Source organism: Streptopelia decaocto, assembly GCF_964273445.1.
Source record: "Streptopelia decaocto genome assembly, chromosome: 11".
Classification (NCBI taxonomy): Eukaryota; Metazoa; Chordata; class Aves; order Columbiformes; family Columbidae; genus Streptopelia; species Streptopelia decaocto.
This window is the reverse complement of record NC_138666.1, coordinates 5,748,991-5,767,775: the sequence shown is the minus strand read 5'-3', so window position 1 is coordinate 5,767,775 and position 18,785 is coordinate 5,748,991. Positions and strand designations below refer to the sequence as shown.

Below are 18,785 nucleotides of genomic sequence, written 5' to 3'. Positions count from 1 at the left end.
TGACTCCTTCCATGAAGTAGCATCTCCACTGCTGGTCGTTTGCTTACTTGTTTGGTTATGTATGGAGAGATGCGTAGCCATCAGATCTTCCATCTGATCTTGCCTGAACATAGTGGATTGGTGGACATCTTATAAGCTTATGCTTAAGTTATGGTTATGCTGAGTAAGCTTATGAATTGCTTAATGTTTTGCTCTTTTCAGGCTTCAAATGTGGTTGGACCAACTCAACAAACATTGGAAAACAGTATGTCCGGCATATCAACTTCTGCTTCCCATTTACCTTCTGAAAATGAAAACCAGCAACAAATCCAGCCGAAGGTGTATAATACAGAGACACTAACTACTATCCAAACGCAGGATATTTCCCAGCCTGGTAACTTTTCCACAGTCTCTACTCCAGGTCAGCTGCAGAACAGCGATGCATTATTGCAGCAAGCTGCACAGTTCCAACCGAGAGATTCCCAGACCAGGGAAGTCTTGCAATCAGATGGCACAGTGGTCACTTTGTCACAATTAACTGATGCATCACAACAACAACAGTCTTCACTCTCGGAACCAGCACAGACGTTGCAGCAACAGATTTCATCAAGTATTTTCTCATCGGCGAGCGGTGTGAGTCAGTTACAGAACACTATCCAGCAGCTGCAGGCTGGAAATTTCCCAACCAACACTGCCACTGGCAGCAACAGAAACGTTGACTTGGTGCAACAGGTACTGGAAGCTCAACAGCAGTTATCTTCTGTTTTATTTTCTGGTTCAGACAGCAGTGAGGATGTTCAAGATCAGCTAAATGCAGATATCTTTCAGCAAGTTAGCCAGATACAAAATAGTGTCAATTCTGGGATATTTTCCTCATCAGACACAGCTGTCCATTCCAGACCAGAGAACCTTCTGCCTGGACGAGCTGAAAATGTTCACTCTCAGCCTGAAAACGCGTTGTCCAACCAACAGCAACAACAGCAGCAGCAGCAGCAACAGGCGATGGAGACTTCTGCGGCAATGGTGATGGGAATCCAACAGAACATTTGCCAAGCTGCAACACAGATGCAGTCTGATCTGTTCTCATCAGCGACATCAGGGAACGGAGCCCTCCAGCAGTCACCCGTTTACCAGCAGGCCTCTCACATGATGAGCGGGTTATCCACAAGCGAAGACATGCAGATGCAGTGTGAGTTATTCTCTTCATCTCCCGGTGTGTCTGGAGGTGAGGCCGCCCCCGCTGCTCAGCCACAGGTCTCCAACAACGGACCTTCTATGTTTCAGGCATCAAATTCTGCAGATGGAGAAGAAGCTTCAGGTCAGAATAAACAGATGCAAAGTACAGTATTTCAGACCATGGTTCAAATGCAGCACAGTGGAGAAAGTCAGTCTCAAGTTAATCTCTTTTCATCTACCAAAAACATGATGACTGTTCAGGCAAGTGGAACCCAACAGCAAGGAGGAGGGCTGTTCCAGCAAGGCGGAGAAATCATGTCTATTCAGTCGGGAAGCTTTATGCAGCAGTCTCCACATTCACAAGCTCAGCTTTTTCACTCTCAGAATCCTATTGGTGATGCTCAGAATATATCACAGGAAGCACAAGGCTCTATTTTTCACAGTCCAAATTCCATTGTGCACAACCAGCCCAGTACCAATTCCTCAGACCAGCTGCAGCCTCCGATGTTCCACTCGCAGAACGCCATGGGAGTGTTGCAGAGCTCCTCTGTTCCTCAAGACCAGCAGTCTGCCAACATGTTCCTTTCCCAGAGTTCTATGAGCAACCCTGCAACTCAGGATGAACAGATGTCCTTCTTCACAAGCCCAAATCCCATTTCTCCTCTTCAGGCAGCAAACAACACTGAACAGCAGACTTCTTTCCAGCAGCAGCCGCAGATAGCTCATATCCAGAGCTCCATGCTTCCCCAGGACCAGCCCCAGCCCCAGCCTGCTCAGCAGGGTTTGTTTCAGTCCCAGGTGTCGCTGGGCTCCATGCAGTCCAGCTCACTTCCCCAGAACCAGCAAGGAGCCATCTTCCAGCCTCAGCATTCGATAGTTGCTATTCAGAGCAGTCCTCCATCCCAAGAGCAGCAGCAGCAGCAACAGCAGAACATGATGTTCAGTAACCAAAATGCAATGAGTACAATTGCTTCTCAAAAACAGAACATGATTTTCAATCCAAATCAAAGCCCAGTTCCCAATCAGGAGCAACAAGGCCAGTCCATTTTTCATCCACAGACCAACATGGCACCAATGAACCAGGAGCAGCAGCCCCTGCAATTCCAGAGTCAAACACCAGTGTCTTCTCTTCAGAACCCGGGGTCCAGCCAGGCCGAAGCACAGCAGCCAGCCATCTTCCATAACTCACCCCAGATTCAGCTGGTGCAAGGGTCACCGAGTTCCCAAGAGCAACAAGTCACCCTCTTCATCTCCTCAGCTTCCATGTCTGCCCTGCAGAGCGGCATGAGCCAGCCGGAGCTGCAGCAGTCTCCCATGTACTCTTCTCAAAACAGCATGGCAGGAATGCCGGGACCTGCTTCTCCTCCACAGCAACAAGCTGCTTTATTTCACAGCACAGCAGGAGGAGCCATCAACCAGCTGCAGAATTCTCCTGCCTCATCTCAGCAAACATCAGGAATATTCCTCTTTGGCATTCAAAACAGTAAGTGGTAGATGCCTGATTCTGAGTTTCCAGTTTAGAAGAGCTACTGATTGGAGTCCACGAGACAATGATTATTCAATTCTAAGATATTTCCTTACCAAAAGAAGAAAATCGTGAAATAAGTAGTGCAGCACTACAACTGAGAATATACATGCTCATCATGTTGCTCTCAGTGTACACTTATGTTGCTGATTTTGCTTGAGAACTTTTAGTTTAAATATCTGTTGGTCTTCTTATTAGGATTAATGTGACAAAATAATCTTAGAATTTTGTCTATATTTATAGAGAAATATTAGATATAATATCTATTACTTGCATATGTATTGTTAAAATGGAAGGAGCTGGTGGGTGCCTTGGCTGAACCGAAAAAGATGCATCTGTAATTAGTAAAGACAAAGGATGGGCATACTCAACCCTTATGCCATACGTTTTGTCTTTCTTCTGACTAGTATTGTCCTCTGGTTGGGGTGTTAGTGGTGTTCAGTCATGATACAGAGTCTATATATTTACTATATGCACCTTGAACTTGTACCTTGAGGAGTGGGGAGCAAAGGTGTCCACGGGAACAAAAGCACCTGCAACTTTCTTACACAGTTGATAGGCTATATGGATGGATGCAAAGACGCTGGCTGCTTCGCTGCATGTATTAACCTGATTTAAACGCTCCTTTGTTCCTCCCTGCCTGTGTTGCAGACTGCGGGCAGCTGCTGCCGTCGGGGCCGGCGGCACTGCCGGAGGAGCTGATGGCCATGGGGCAGGCCGGGCAGGCGCAGAGCGAGGCACAGGCGGCCGTGCCCACGCTGCTCTCCCAGCAGATCTCTGAGACCCCTCCGCTGCCCTCAGCCATGGCAACCAACCAGAACATGGAGAAAATAGGAGATCTGCTCGTGTCCTTGCAAAACCAGGGGAACAACATGGCTGGCTCGTTTTAATTAGTCAAGTAAGTTGGGTGTTGGGGGTTTGGGGTTCTTTCCTGCCATGCATGCTTTTGGTCTTTGCTTCGGTGTGTATCACCGTGCTCTAGGATCAGCTGAAATACCAGTACTGCTGAGCTGAGAAGATAAACCAGTGACTAGAGCTGAGTTATTAAAACCAGTCAGAGGTCAGAATTTGTATGAAACAGCTGGTTGAAAATGCATCTTGTTCAATTGCTGTGTGTTTTGTCATCTGCTGTCACAGTCTAGGACCTTATTAGGAAGGAGAGTAGATCAATGACAGCTTGGCAGATAAAGGTGTTATGAAATATGAGTGTAGCTAAAAACTTAAGGCTTATCGAGTAAATAACACCTCAGGTCTGTACCAGTCTGAAGTTGCCCCCTGGGTTGCAATAATGTAATGTGAAAACAAGGTAGGGTAGGATAATGGGGGCTGTTGAGAGTGTGTGGTAGGCCGAGCCTTGGTTAAAAACGAGCTGCGCGCTCAGCTGTTGTGGGAAGTGTCCTGTGCCTGGAAGGTGCCTCGGCAGAGGGGAGGGGGGCTTCAGTGCAGACCAGCCCAGGAACCGGGGGCTCTGGAATCCCGTGTTGGCTGTAGTGTGTAGCCTGGCTCTAGTTAAATGTGTTGCCATCCTAAATCCCCCGCAAGCTTCACTTAAGTGATACAGTTAATTTTCTAATCTAAACTGTTTTGTATATGAAGTTATGAATGTTAACAATAAAAAAAAGTGGAAGGCGAGTAATCATGCTCTATGGAAGAGTTCTGCATTCCAATACCTGCCTGTAACTCCATGCCTGCACTTGCAAGACGGAGGAGCTGCATAGAAGTAAGAGAATGACTTTTGCTAGTCATGCCTAACTTTTTTTTGCTTATTTTTTTCTGCAGAAGTTCTGTGAAGAAAAAAGTGATGATTTCCCAGATCCTCTCAGACCTTCCAACTCTGGATTAGGCTTTGTGGAACCAATTGCTTCTGTCAGAAAGCGACCCTCTTCTCTAAAGAGCACACACGTGGCCAAGTGCAGCGTCTGGCACCTTGGGCTGTGCCCGCAGTATTTGGGATTTGTAGTGCCAATAACACTGAAAAGCTATGCTTGTGGGGTTGTACTGTTACCATACTCCTAAACCGCATTGACAGTGGGGTGCTCTTTTAATTTAAAGCATATCTGGTCAGTTATTATTGATGTTAGAAGGTAATACGTGTTACCATGTTTACTTTTTTTTTTCCCCTCCTCTTCCTTCTTCACATCCCTTCTTTTGACCAGAAAAGCTTGTGAAGCAGAAACATCAAATGCCTGTGACATGAGCCGTGACTCGTAGCTGTCAGCAAGGGAAGGGACTGTGTGTTTTACAGTCGAGTGGGAAAGCTAACACTGCAATGTATTAATTACAGTAGATGGCAGTGAAAATATTGATAACTGTAATAAATAAGCAGAGAATTGCTTTCTACCGTAGATAGCCAGAGGTGGGGGCTTCCCATCAGAGAATGTGACTAACGGTTTTCCACATCTTTTACTGTACATAGAGCGAGGGTTTGGTGGCTCCAACAGCATGAAGAAATGAAGGGGAACTTTCCCTTAAATTTTGCTCTTAAAATCTTACCCTTTAAAATACCTTCAGCTTGGAAGAACCGTTCTGCCTGGCTGAGGAAAGAACCGCATGGCCCGTGTGGGTTAGAACCCGCTCAGGCTGCGTTATCCGTTCTCAGACCTGCGTTCTCCCTTTCATTCTTCTCATAGTTTTCCTTTTCTCTCCCTCAGTTTCATACTGTGTTTTTTAAAAAAAGACATAAATATCCTACTGGCTTTGAACATCAGAAGCAGCTTTTAGGAATCTGTGGCATTCAGTTGCTTAGTCAGTGGGAGCTTTGACAAACAATCCAGGATTAAGGAGAGAGGAGGCACTTTCCCCAGCACCTTCTGAATGCAGCACTCCCCCTTAGCTGGGCATTTTCCAGCTGTTACTGGTGGAAATCTTCAGCTTGGCTCTACTCCAAGTAGGGGGCAAATTACATCATTTTTAAGCATTCTTGAAAATGTCACTTCATCCTGGGCTGTTGCGTCTTTGTAGCACATTGAGCTCATTGCAGCTTTGAAGTGATTTTTTTTTTTCCCTACCAACAGTCCCCCAAGTCTGGTTTGTCATGTCTCAATTGAAAAAATGTTACAGAATGTAAAACCAACCCACTCCAGACCACGCAGTTGTCTTGTGAGGCATGTGCATTTTCTGGGTGCTCCGACTCTCGGACAGTTGGTGATATCTCCCCGTTTGGGAGCTGTTGCTGCGGTTGGAGCGGAGCAGCTCGCGCCGGTGGCTGCCATGCCTTGGTAGGGTGTAGTCGGTATCATGTCCTTCTTCATTTTTGTTATTTGAAATAACGGTCTGTAAATGGTTTTTAAGTTACTCTAGTCTGTTTACTGTGTGTTTTTCCCTTCCCTTGTGTGCTTAGTTGAGCCGTGTAGAGTTTTTGTTCGTTTTAATGGATTTTCCTGTTTGTCCGTCTGTCATAACGTTCACTTGCTCTTTCTGTCTCTCTTTCTCTCTCTCATTGAGAGGCATTGAATTACGTTTTCAGTAGTAAGGCTTCTTGCCGATATGAAGGGAACTTTTCAGAAAGAGACCTGCTCTGGGTCATTTAATTTTGAATACAGTTTTCAATCGTTCAAGTTTTGGATGGTTTATATCTAATGTGTGTTTCATTTTTTTGGAAAGCTATATTTTGTATTTAGGAAATGGTATACTATTTTGCTACTTGTACTGAGTGAGTACATTGGCATAAATATAAAAATTTATATATATACATATATATAAAATATTCTTTTTGCCACACATTTTTGTGGTAAATTTGTGAGTTTGTCTGATGTTCTACCACAACGTGGCGTCTGATAACAGTGGGGTGGGGTGGGGTTTGTTATGTCTTTATTGAGTATTTAAGTACTTTTTGCAACATAAATAACTTGTTCATCTCTCGCCATTCCATCAGGCAGTTTATCGTTCCAGCTACGAGAAGCTTCTCTGTGTGTTTTGATGCGTCTGTCCCTCAGCAGTGTGAGCTAGGAAGGAAACCCGTAGGCGTTTAGGCATGTAGAAGATAATGGGGTTTCATTCAGAATGAGCCATTCAGCTTTTATCCACTATCATTGTCTATTTAATATTTTATTATTAGCGCCTCTGTGTTTTAACTCTTAATTTATGATTATGCTAAAATGTTTAAAATTTTAATCATGAGAAAAAGAATTTCCTGCTTCATAATGTCCAGAGCTGCTTTGTAACCCTGAACCATATTTTTTCTTTCTGTGATTTTTTTTTTTTTCCTCTTTTTCTTCTGCTAAGACAAAATATTAACGCAATCCTGTTATGGTTCATGACATGCAAACAGCAATCTTGCAGCGTTGACTAAACGTTAGATGAGGCTTTGTAGAAGACTCAGAATTATGGACCGAAACGACTTCCAGGGGGTGCTGGCAGTCGACAGCTGGTTACTCCAGAGCGAACTGGTGGCTTTTGCAGGATGGCAGTCCCAGAACAAGCTGGCGGTGCCACCCGGGGCCCTCATACACAGAAATAGGAATGAGAACTTGGCTGTGTGCTGCTCCTGTTGTGTTGTTCGAAGGGTTTATCCTCACGTCGAGGTGCTGTCAGTGCCAAGTGACCAGGGACCAATTCTCCATTTAACAAGGTGGGTGTCCAAGAGAGAACTTTACCCAAGACAGCTCCAGGGGAAGGGTATGTTTGAACTGTCTGCGGATTTTAGGTCGCTTATGAAAAGAAGGGGAATAAAAAAGTGTAAAAAGAAAAAACAATAATAATAAAAAAAAAAATAAAAAGGGCTGTACTATCACATTTTTCACTTCTGGATGACACCTTGTGTTAAATTTATCTTGTTCATTTTAGGTCAATGTGTAAATGTACAACACTTTGAACATGTGATTTGGTTACAAAAAGTATTTGTCTTACGAATGAAGAGCTTGCTCAGTGGTGGATCGGTGCTGCTCGCAGACGGCTGCTGCGGGCGCATAAACCCGTCACGGGCTCACGACGGGCTGCAGGATTCCATGGCAGAAAGACCAACAGCAGCGTGAGCCACATCTGGATTTGATCAGAGTCCTGAACATGTCCTTTGGTGATTTAAGTAGTTGATAATTGGAGCTTACTCTGCTGCTTTTGTTGTTTTAATCCCCGCGGTTGCCCCTGCTCCAGAGCACTTTGCTGCAGAGGGGCTGCCGTGTGGCATCTGCTCCGCTCGGCTTGAGGAGGTCAGACTGAGGTATCGGTGTCTCCACATTTAACATCATTGTAAAGAGCGAGTTACTGTCAAATCCACGAAGCAGCGGTTAACTAGAGAAGATACAGCTTGGTGAAAAATGAGAAACGGCAGAGCTGTGTGTTTGGGATGCGGTTTCTAAAGGTTTTTTCCTGTGGCTGAAGCTCCCTCTTAAAAGCATCGTTAAATCTGAGTCTCCTTACCAAAACCAAGCTGTGCCCCCAGCTGCGTGTGCCGGGCAGTGCCGGGCACGGCGGGTCCCACAACAGCCAGGTTGGATCCAGGTTAAATCCCCAGGCGTGGCTTTGGCGCACATCTCTAGGGTGCTTATACCCTGCTAATATATATTCAGAAGTCATGTGAATAACACCTATGAGCTCTCAGCTGAACATCTCCTCTGGCAGGAAGTGATTGGAGCTTCGTGCTTAATTAGCAAGTTCACGTGGTGTTGTTAATGGCCTCTTCACTGCCGGATCTTTCAGCCATTATTCAAGTCAAATGCTTTGCTGTTACTTTAATAGAAAAATATTTCAAGTAGTTTCAGCTTTTCTGTTTCAAAGTGGGTATTTAATCACCAACCTTTTATTATAATTACCTTTAATTACTGACAGGGTGGTTACTTCCTATTTAGTTTTGACGTAGACTAAAGTATGAACAGTTAATTGTTTGTAACTTGGGCAGGTTTTTGTACTGGAAATATTGAGGGTCTGGGCAGCTCTATCAGTGAACATTCCCCTACCTTAGAGAAATGGAATTTTTTTAAAGTGGCTGTTGTGGTTTTGATTTAGGATGTAGTTTTAAAAAAGAAAACGTCTGAACAGATTTTCTGCTCCAGATTCCTCAGAACGCCGGATGAATCAGCAGCTTGCGTTCGTCTTAAATGTAGTTTAAATCACTGAGTAGTGGGAAAGGGCTAAGGCAGCCAGAGGTGGTTCCCCGAGGGTACGTGTGTGTGTGCACACGCGTGTGACGGTTCGTTAAGGGTTAGAACAGGATTTTGCTGTCGGGTTTTGGGTCTCGTGGCTCTGGGCCCTGCGGGGTCTGTCCCGGGTTGAACGGGGCTGCTCCGCTCGGCCCGTGGGCGGAAACATCCAGCACTGTTGGCTTTTCGTTAGCACAAAACTTCTTCAAGGAAGAAGTGCTGCTTATGTTCAGAGGGCCTGGTGGCAGCTCTGTTATCGTGGGAGCTAAAAGGAAATTGGTACTGAGGTGCTTTGTTTGTGGCTTTTGTGTTACTTTGGGGTTTTTCGGGATAGATGGTGAGCACTCTGTGTTCGTATTCAGACCAATTCTGCCAGTTGAATGGGACAGGAGCCCCCTGGCCGGTCAGGTCTGCGCCGCCGCGGGCTGGGAACCCGGCGCAGGATCCCTGCTGGAAACGGGTGAATGTGCTTTGGAGACGAGGAAACGCGGCAGCAGATAAACTGCACAAGTGTCCTCGGAATGGTCGCTGGTGGCTCTGGGCTCCGAGGGGTCACACGGCCATTTTCTTTCTTACAGTCTGTAAATATGCAATGCCTGTATATTCTAGGGTTATATATGTATATAGAGGATCATATATCTATTATATATAAATAACTAGTAGACACATATAATACTGTTATATTTACATTTTTATAAACCTGAAACAATAGAGCATCTCCTTAGTATGAGGTTATTTACCAAGGTTTTGTAGTAAAGCAGTTGTATGGACGCCGTTCAGTACTGTACGTGTGCTGCTGTTGGTACCATTGCTCCAGAAACTTGCCCTGCTTGTGAACGTCACTAATACCCGTGGGCTGAAAACAGATAACACTTTTGTATTTTTATATCTTTTTTTATGATGATTGCAGGTGTGTTAGCAGAAGGGTAGAAGGGGTGGCCGTGGCCGAGGCCCCAGCGCTGCCCCCCGTTCCCAGTGCCCCCCAGCTCCCGCAGACGGGCAGTGGTGGGGTCGCTCTCTGTGCGTGTTATTAATCAGCATATTAATCAGTTATATAATCAGCAAAGGATGCTGGCTGCTGCTCCGCTGGGTTGGTTTGGATCGGGAAGGTGAAGCTTAACCTGTCGTTCCTCGTTCTCATAAAGGCAGGCATCCTGATTTTTTTGTTTTTAGCTGACTTTGTACTGTAACAGTCACTGTCCAGGAAATTCTCCTTGAAAGCTGGTGCCAGCTCTCCTCGGTTTCTAGCCATGAGGAGCCCTGCCCCGACTTGTACTGATTCCTTACAGATTGTCTGAGAAATTAGACTCTACAAGAATTCCAGATCGTGGATTTTGTCCACCATGACTCTTCGTGCCAAGTCAGGCATTAGGCAATGATGGACCTACTGTGGTGGGCCAGGCTGGATCAGAGCCCTGTGCCGCAGCCCTGGCGGGTCTGAGCTCCGCGGAGCCGGAGCTGCTGTGGTTACTGCTGGTGAGCTGCTGCTGTTGCCCCACAGCGCTCAGGCGGGCGGGACCAGGGGTGTGAGGATCCCCTGTTTGCGGTGGGACGTGCGCTGACACGAGCGCTGGGTTCAGACTTCAGCTGCGACACCCGGCACAGCCGCTGGAAAACGTCCCTGCGGGGTGGGGGGTTTGGATTAGCAAAGGGTTCCGTGTTTGGGTCACATCTGTGCAGTCCTGGAACTGCCCCGTGGGGTGACGGGGACGCTCTGGCCCTGTGTTCCCGTGCAGGGGGGGTCCCCATGGGGATGTTGCTGTCTCGGGGCTTTGAGAGGGACCCATCTGGCTGTCAGAGCTGGGAATATGTCCCATGCTTAGTCACCCACAGTATTCCCAAAGCTTTTTTCAAATTCTGGACACTATTAGATATTTACATTGTGCTCATTCTTAATGAGTAAGCTCCAAACACGATCAGAGCAGAGCTTTCTACCTCTGTCAGTAGCTGCGTGTGCGAGCAGCTCGCCCGCCTTTCTGCCATGTGCTGCCAAGCGCCTGCTCCACCGCTGAGCTGCTCTTCACCGTCTGCCATGTGGAAGTAGCACCAGATATTCCTTTGTGCGTTTCTGTGTATACGGCTTTCGTAGTGGGGGGTTTCGAAGCACTGATTCCCAGTGTTTTCAGTTTGTTCTATGAGGGGATATTTCATTTGCATCTATGTTTTTAGCTATCCTGTGATAACTTGTTGAATATTAAAAAATAAAAATATTTTGCTTCTATTGGGACATTTGTATACTCGCAACTATATTTCTGTAAACAGCCGCAGTCAAGAATAAAACAATGAAAGTTTTCATTTTGCAGTGTAAAGTCTTGTTGTGTTTTTTTCAAGGGCATCTTCTCTCTGCCGGGGGAAAGTGTCTGTTGTTCAGTCTGGAACGAAGCCCTGGGGAGCACCCGGCGCCGGGGACGCGGGGACGGCAGAGCCGGCGCTGGAGCTGCTCTGCGAGAAACGGCACCGTGTCTTACAACAGGTCAGAAGAAACACTGGAGTTACCCCGAGAGCCGGGCAGAACGCGTTACCAGGAAAGATTCATACAATGGCTTTTGCCCAGCACCTGCCCTTTCAGCCCTAGGCATCCCTGGCCAGACGTGTCTGTGCTGCAGCGGGACAAACAACCCCCTGCCGCCAGCTCATTATCCACCCCCCTCGTTAGCACCACAGGACAGAACACCCTGTGACACCCTCCTCATCTCAGGAAGGCAAACCCCGGCCTGCGAGCTGGCACCGGTGGCTGCAGAAACAAGCCTGAGCCACAGTGCTGCGGTTTTGTGTTTATTAGCAACGCAGCCCCTACCTCAGCCAGGTTCTCCCATTCTGGCAGGGTCAGAGCCTCCCCAAACCCAACAACTGTCACCCCCAGTCCCAGCTGCTCTTCAGGCACCAGAGAACCATGGAAGGAAAGGTCCAGCTCCTGCCCAGGGTGGCTCCGCGAGCCGTCCTGTGTCAGGCAGCGCCTGGCAAGGCCTGGGCAGATGGTCCCTGGCAGCGCTGGCTGCCAAGGGCCCTGTCCCGCCCTTCACCTCCTCTTCACAAACTTCTTTGTCACGGCATTGGGGTTCAGGCGCCTCCTGCCAGCGCCCAGGGCCGCGTCCCGGATCTGCAGGTTGGCGGCGCGGCTGTAGACGTCGTTTTCTGCGAAGGGCGAGACCCCGGCGATGTAGTCAGGGTCGAAGACGTTGGTTTTCTGCCTGGCCTTGCGGGACAGCCGCTGCTGCGGGAAGGGCTGGTCTTCCACCAGGTGGGGGTTGTTGGCGTGCTTCCCTCCCCTCGGTGCCGGCAGCGGGTACTGCCAGGAGAAAAGAGGTTGTTAAACTCGCTTCAGGGGCAACTCGCACTCAGAGGAACCTCAAGGTGAGCACAGGCCTCTGGAGAACTGAGCACATGCAGAGCAGATCCCAGGCCAGGCCCCCGTGCCAGCAGCAGCCGCCCAGCTCGTCACGCACAGCCACTCACCCTGAGCCCTCGGGGGTTCAGCACCTTGGGGTTGCGGGAGAAATGCATGTGGAGGCTCCCGTCCTCGCTGACACTCACTGCGACCTTCTTCAGGGTCTTGTTACCGCAGTGGGGACAGAAAACCTTGGTCATGTCTGAAGTGGTTCTGCAAGACAGGGCCAGAGCGGGGGGCGTTACTGCTCCCTGGGTGGGGAGCACAGCAGCAGGATCCTGCACCCAGCCCCGCGCCGAGGGCAGCGCCGCTCCACACGCACACACTCACTTGAAGCAGCCGTGGCAGCGCAGGATGTAGCTCCTGGCCTGGCGGATCAGCCGCCCGTTCACCGCCAGCACGTGGAGGCCCATCTGCAGCAGCACGTTCTGCAGCGAGGAGAGAGAAAGCAGGATGTGTGAACTGGGGCTGCCTGGTAAAAGGAGCTGTCGCAAAGCTGCTCTCACCCCACCCAAGGGATGCAGCCACACGCTCCTCTGTCTCATTGTGCTGGTTTAAGCAGCTTTGGGTAACACAGGAACCTGCCCCCAGCCCACCCCCAGTCCTGAGGCTGGCGCCAGCACCCACCTGCATGGCAAAGTCTGTGGTGACGCAGCCGACTTGGATGCCAACAGGCGCAGTGTCACAGTGCCCCATGTCCTGCTGGGCCTGCTTGAGGTTGCTGGGTGTTATCCAGCCCTCGTTGTCGCTCTCCTCTTCGTCCTCCTCTTCCTCTGCACTGGCCTCATCCTCAGAGCTCTGCTGCTCCTCAGCGGTCTCTGTGCTGATGGGGGAGGCCGGAGGTTTCTGGGGTGGAGAAGCCAAGTCAGGTACAGCTCATGCTGCGCTCCCAGTCGGGACCAGGGCAGCAAGGACAGCGGGGACAGGAGGCTCCGGGTCCCACCAGCAGCTCCTGCAGCTCCTCCTCGATGCTGGGCAGAGGCACTCGCCAGTACAGGAAGGAGCTGAACTCATCGCTCTCAGAGGGGACGGTGCTGCCATCGGGGCTGGGCTGACGCTGGCCCTTCCCTGGGGACTTGTGCTGTTGGGGGACACAGGACAGGGGTTCCAGTGCTGACCCCTGGGCTGCCGTGTCCCTGTCCCTGGGCTGCGTGTCGCTGTCCCTCACCTTGGCGGGCAGGTGGAAGCCGGCGACGTGCAGTGGGGCCTCGGGGTGCCGCGGGGTGGAGCTGAGCTGCACCTGGGGAGGCAGCGGGGGGGTTGGAAGGGCTGCCCGGAGGCCGGGGCCCCATCCCGGGGGTGGCCCCTACCTTGTCCTGGGGCTCCCAGCGCAGGCAGCCGGGGCCGTCGGTCTCGCTCTGCAGCTGGCAGGTGAGGGCCAGCACCTGCAGGTCGGCGGCCGAGAGGCTGGGGTAGTCCCCGGTCTTCTTGGAGAACTCGGTCACTGCGGGGCGGGAATGGGGCCGTCGGGCCGGGCCTCTCGGAGACCAGTACCCCCAAGGGCCCGGGTCTGGCACCCGCGAGGTGCCGGTGCCCCGCGGTGCCGGTATCCCGAGGTGCCGGTGCCCCGCGGTGCCGGTATCCCGAGGTGCCGGTGCCCCGCGGTGCCGGTATCCCGAGGTGCCGGTGCCCCGGTCCGTACTCACCGAGGCGCAGCAGGTCGGGCCGCGGGCGGCGCAGCCGCAGCTCGCAGGGCAGGGCCGCGAGGCGGCGGCGCGTCGGGCGGTCGCGGATCTCGGCCAGCACCTCGGGCACGGTGTACAGGTTCTCCGCGATGTCCTGCGGGCAGCGCCGTCAGCCCGGTGTCCCCGCCCCGCCCGGTGTCCCCGTGCCCGGTGTCCCCGTGCCCCGGTGTCCCCGCCCCCCCCGTCCCGTGTCCCGCGTCCGGTACCTGCAGCGGGGCCGCGCTCAGGAACGCGCCGGCATCGGCCACCACGTGCGGCACGCGCGCCATGTCCGCGCGCCCCATGGCCCGGCCCGGCCCGGCTGCCGTAGCCGCCGCGGTGCCCGCTGGGAGCGGCAGCACGGCGCGAGCGCTTCCGGGCGGCGCGGTCAGGTGACGAGCGGGTGTCACATGACGGCGCGCGCTGGAGCCGGAAGCGGGAGCGGAGCGGCCGCCGGTAACTCGGGTGCCGGGCGGGGTTCGGGGCCTCCCGGGCCCTACAGGCGCTCCCGTCCGGGGGCGGGGCGTCCCGGGAGCTGCTCGGCCGCGGGCTCTGCCCGCCCCGGAGCGGTACCGGCCCGGTGCGGTGAGGCCCGGCGGGAGGGCTGCCCGCTTCCCCGGGGCCTGGGCGGCGGCAGCGGAAACCCCGGGGGAAGTGGGGACGGGGAAGCCTCGGTCCCGAAGGGGGTGAGGGGTGAGCCGGGTGAGGGGGCGGCCGGGCCCGCTCCGCGCACAGGGACTCGGTAACGGCGTGAGCGGCACCGGGGAGTGGGAGAGGGAGAGCGGGGGAGCGGCACCGAGCTCCGGGCTCTGCGCGGGGGCGTTTGGCGGGGCCGGGGAGATTAAAGCAAGTGGCGGTGAAACGGTGCAGAATCGGAAAAAGAGCAAATGGGCGAAGAGTCCAGATGTGAGGGACGGGCCGGGGCCGGCGGGCCGGGGCTCAGCCCTCCCCGAGCGCGGGGGAGCCGGCTGCTCGGCCCGGGCTTCTCCTGCCGCGGAGCCGGGGAGCGACAGCTCTGGAACGGGCAGCGCTCGGGGATTAACAACCCCGGATCGCGGGCCGTGGCCGTGGTGGCGGCCGGAGAAGAGCAGAAGCTGCAGCCGTGAGCGGGGGGAGGAGCGAGATCCAGACCCCCCGGCCGTGGGGCTGAGCACCCGGTCCTGCCGGGCCCTGAGCTGCTCCCGGGGCTGGTCCTGGGCTGGCGCGGGGGACACTGTCCCCGGGCGTTCCTGTGTCCCTGCTTAATGGCACTGATGAAATGAGTGGTGATGCGGAGCTGGGGAGTCACAACAAACACGAGGGATAACAGTATCCTGAGGGAAGGCCGGGCTGATCTGTGGGCTGGGAGAACTGGAGTAGGAGCAGCTGTAGTAATGATGAGTGTGGTTCACGAGGTGGAAGATCTCCCTCAGTAACTCTGCTCACCCCACTTGCAAGGGGAGGAGGTCAGTGTGTTAACCAGCCCCCAGCCCCATCTGACAGAGCCAAGAAAGCGGCGGGTCTGGTACCAAACGAGGATTTTAGACAGAGGTGGGGATTGTCCCAGCACTGGTCAGGTCTGGCCTGAGCTCAGAGTACCAGAAGTACCGAGAAGGGGATGCAGAGCGGAGCCCCTGGGTCACGAGAGGGGATTTGGAAAGGAACCTGGCTCTGAGCTGGAGCTCGGCGAGGTCTAGTGAGAGAAGGAGAGTGCTGCGGGACAGGGGAGGTGGGGGGTGTTATCCAGCCCTCGTTGTCGCTCTCCTCTTCGTCCTCCTCTTCCTCCGGCTGTGGGACAGCTGCTGGGGGTGCTCTGATCCCCTTGATGTCCTTCCCTCCCGGATCAGGGGAGGGAGGGGTTGGCAGCGTGGGCAGGGGGCTCGGGGCTGGGGATGGCGTTGGGTTTGCCCCCATCAGAGCCCTCACCCCCCGTGACAGGATTGAGTCTCCTCTTTGCTTCTACCAGGGGGTGGGCAGCAAATGTTCCGGTCTGTCCCGCTATGTCGGGGGTTGCACAAACACGGCCCCTCAGGCCTGGGACCTTGGCACGCACCATGGGTGCCCGCGTTGGTGTGTCCCCTGCAGCCCCCAAGCCAGGGCAGAGCAGGGCAGCTGCTGCGGGCTGGGAGGGGTGTGTGGGTGGCTCTGTGTTCCGAGCCCGAGCACCTCGTGCTTCGGCGTGATCAGTGACCTCACCCTCCCGCTCTGTGGCCAGTCCTTGCGGCAGCGGCGTCCGCCACGTGTTCTGCCAGCATCCTTGGGTGTTACAGCTTGCGTCCTGCCTGCCTGCGCTCTGTCCCCAGTGGGTGACTCTAGGGCCAGCTGCAGCAGAAGGGGCAGGGGAGGCGCTGTCCTTGCGGTGACAGTGACCGGGGCCCCAGTGAGTGCTTGTGCTTGCAGCTGGCTCTGGAGTGTGACCGTTTCCTGCATTCAGAGCAGCTGCGGTTCCCAGCCCCTCCATAGTGTGTTAGAGCAGATTGGACCAGGTTTTTTGGTGGGATTCTGCAGCAAGGAGCCCCGGGACGCAGCCGCTTCCCTGTGCTGTGGCCAGACCGTCCTCTGTTCTGCCAGTGTCACCGCCTTGGCCTTCCCAGGGGGGTCCCTTTTGTCACGGCCAGGCTGTCCACTCATGAACCGAGGCTTCTCTGCCAGGCGCAGGGCAGTGTGTCTGTGGGAGGCTCTGGGGACAGCTCTGTCCTCATGCCGCTGTGACTGGCTGTGGCCTTTGGCTCAAGGTGAGCTGCAGCAGCCCAAACGGGGCATCTGGAGGCCTGAGTGCTGCCCCACTCAGCTTGGCAATGCCACTGAGGGGAGCTTCTCTCCCTGGGTGCAGGGCTGGTTTATCAGGAGGGAGATATATCTGTGTGTCCCAGGTGTGTGCCTGTCCATTGTTGAACCTCCCATTGTGTGGGTCACCCGCAGGAACGGCTGCACTGCGGCTGCTCTGGGACCCCCGAGGGGCTGACCTGCAGCCCTGGCTCCTCAGCACGGTGCTGAGGCTTCTCCTCTCTCTCTGCCTCCAGCTAGAGGTGATGCCATGGCCGCTGCCAGCTCCAGCAGGGCCAGGGCCGGGCCACCCTGCGAGAAGTCCCAGCTCTCCGTGAAAGGTGGGTCCTGCTGCCTGGCCGGAGGGGGGACCCGGGACCTGCGGTGGGATTGCGGATTTTGGGTGCATCTGGTCCTGGCGTGTGCGCTGCCTGCATCCCAAGCTGGGTGTGGCCAGTGCTGCCCTGTGTCCCCTGGGCGCCCAGGGGAGCGGAGCAGCCATTGACTGGGCTCTGCACCTCCTCTCCATTGGGAGGTGGCTCTGGGGCCGCCTCGATGCTCCCGTGGCCGCGAGATGGCTCCCGGCGCCCGGATCTGCGTCCCTTGGAGCCACGTTTCCCGGAGCTGCATCCTCGCTGTGTCCTGCAGCCCAGGATGCTGCTGCCTTGGGGGTGGCAGGGCCGAACCCAGCGGGTGCCTCTTCCCAGGGGCTCCCCCTTGCCCCCCCACCTCACCCACAGCTCTGGGGCAGGGTCCTGTCTGTGGAGACTGTGACACTCCTGCAGCCTTGGGTGGGGGTGAAGCTGGGCACAGGCAGTGACAGGACCACCTGGATGTGGCCATTGCTGCCATCAAGAGAATCGCTTCTCGCTGCCCCCCGCTCCCAAAAGCAGTTTGACTCTGTGGTGAGCCGTGTCACCCTGAGCGGGCAGTGCCGGGGTGTGTGTGGTTGGGGCAGGGGACAGGGTCTCCCTCGCGGCTTCCTGACCCCCCGTCTGTCGCCTGCCCAGTGGTGTCCATGAAGCCCAAGGTGCACAGCCGCCCGTCGCGGATGAACTGCTACGTGGAGGTGGCAGGTGATGGGCTGCCCAGCGAGACCAAGAAGACGGGGAAGCAGATTGGGAGCTTTGAGCTGCTGTGGAACGAGATCCTCATCCTGTGAGTCCCTGTGACACCCCAGCCTGGGGCTGGTGCCAGGAATAGCCCCAGACTCTGGGTGGACCCCAGGGTCCCCAGACAAGGACACTGCCAGGGACAGTGGGGCTGGGGGTGGCGGGAGGGAGGCTCCCGCTGCCCCGTGGCCATGCCCACCTCCCTCCGCTCGCTGGCCTGACACTGCCTGCTCCCTGAGCAGGGGCGAAGCCACGGTGACAGTCCCTTCTCTGGTCTCTGCAGGAACGTCACGGCTCAGAGCCACCTGGACCTCAAGGTGTGGAGCTGCCACACCCTGTGGAACGAGCTGCTGGGCACGGCCTCCGTCAGCCTGGGCAGCCTCCTCAAGAGCGGCAGGAGACGTACGTATGAGCCGGACTGCGCGGGTCCCTCAGCCCCGGCCTGGCCAGGGCGCGCACGGGGGGAGCGGCAGTGGCCGCAGCGGCTGCCGGGCCCCGGGAAAGGAACAAGGTGCCGTTGTGTGCTGGGCCGGGGCGTGACGGGAGCCGTACCTCTGTTAGCCAGGGCGCTGCTGCCGGCGCGGAAACACAAACCCCTTAGCTATGTGCTGCCATTTGTGGTCGCCAGAGTGTGGCTCGTGATGGCAGCTACCGCATAAAGGCAGCCATTCAGGGCCGGGCCGCGCAGGGCTGGAAAAGGCTCGCTGTGTCTTTTCCAAGCAAAGCTCCACCGCTCGCAGGAGACAGACCTGGTATTGAGCGGAGAGAGGGGCCTCCCGTGTGCCGGGGGATACAGGGCTGGTTCAGCCTCTCCCCGTGCCAGAGGCTGGGTGAGCTGCTTCCCCTGGCACTACCGGCTGCGAAACCGCGCTGGTGTCCCCGCGGCACTCCCTGCACGGGCAGGCGGCCCTGCCCTGGGGTGGCACCTCATCCTGCCAGGGTGGCAAAGGCCAACGCAGGAAGTGGTGCTGCAGCCATGTCACTTTGCAAAGCTCATGAGGGCCCGAGCATCTGCCCGGGGCTGCAGGGCTGGGCTGCCTCATCGGGCTGCTGTGTTGGACAGACTGCAATGGGGTCCCTGCCAAGGGCACCCTCCTGGGCAGCGTTTTCTTCCCAAGC

At 54.6% G+C, this 18,785-nt stretch overlaps 3 protein-coding genes across 10 annotated transcripts in view; 2 read left to right on the top strand and 1 right to left on the bottom strand.

Moving 5' to 3' along the window:
• Window positions 1–11,052, top strand: part of NFAT5 (nuclear factor of activated T cells 5) — a 58,182-nt gene extending 47,130 nt beyond the window's left edge. For all 7 annotated transcript variants that reach the window (XM_082062578.1, XM_082062575.1, XM_082062580.1 and 4 more), the window contains 3 exons: window positions 202–2,638; window positions 3,332–3,578; window positions 4,460–11,052. In XM_082062578.1, coding sequence (XP_081918704.1) covers window positions 202–2,638; window positions 3,332–3,570 — 2,676 coding nt within the window. In that variant the 3' untranslated portion in view covers window positions 3,571–3,578; window positions 4,460–11,052. The remainder of the gene's footprint in view (window positions 1–201; window positions 2,639–3,331; window positions 3,579–4,459) is intronic.
• Window positions 11,053–11,105: 53 nt separating this feature from the next.
• Window positions 11,106–14,171, bottom strand: NOB1 (NIN1 (RPN12) binding protein 1 homolog). Its single transcript, XM_082062585.1, has 9 exons — window positions 14,037–14,171; window positions 13,792–13,924; window positions 13,456–13,589; window positions 13,314–13,385; window positions 13,089–13,226; window positions 12,773–12,991; window positions 12,476–12,573; window positions 12,214–12,358; window positions 11,106–12,046 (listed from the first exon to the last, which is right to left on the bottom strand). Exons 1-9 carry the CDS (start codon window positions 14,112–14,114, stop codon window positions 11,777–11,779), a joined length of 1,287 nt encoding a protein of 428 aa, XP_081918711.1. The 5' UTR covers window positions 14,115–14,171; the 3' UTR covers window positions 11,106–11,776.
• WWP2 (WW domain containing E3 ubiquitin protein ligase 2) overlaps window positions 14,099–18,785 on the top strand; it is a 37,551-nt gene continuing 32,864 nt past the window's right edge. The window contains exons 1-4 of one of the 2 annotated variants that reach the window (XM_082062583.1): window positions 14,099–14,265; window positions 16,812–16,895; window positions 17,565–17,712; window positions 17,950–18,068. In XM_082062583.1, coding sequence (XP_081918709.1) covers window positions 14,220–14,265; window positions 16,812–16,895; window positions 17,565–17,712; window positions 17,950–18,068 — 397 coding nt within the window. In that variant the 5' untranslated portion in view covers window positions 14,099–14,219. The other variant, XM_082062582.1, reaches the window with a different exon arrangement.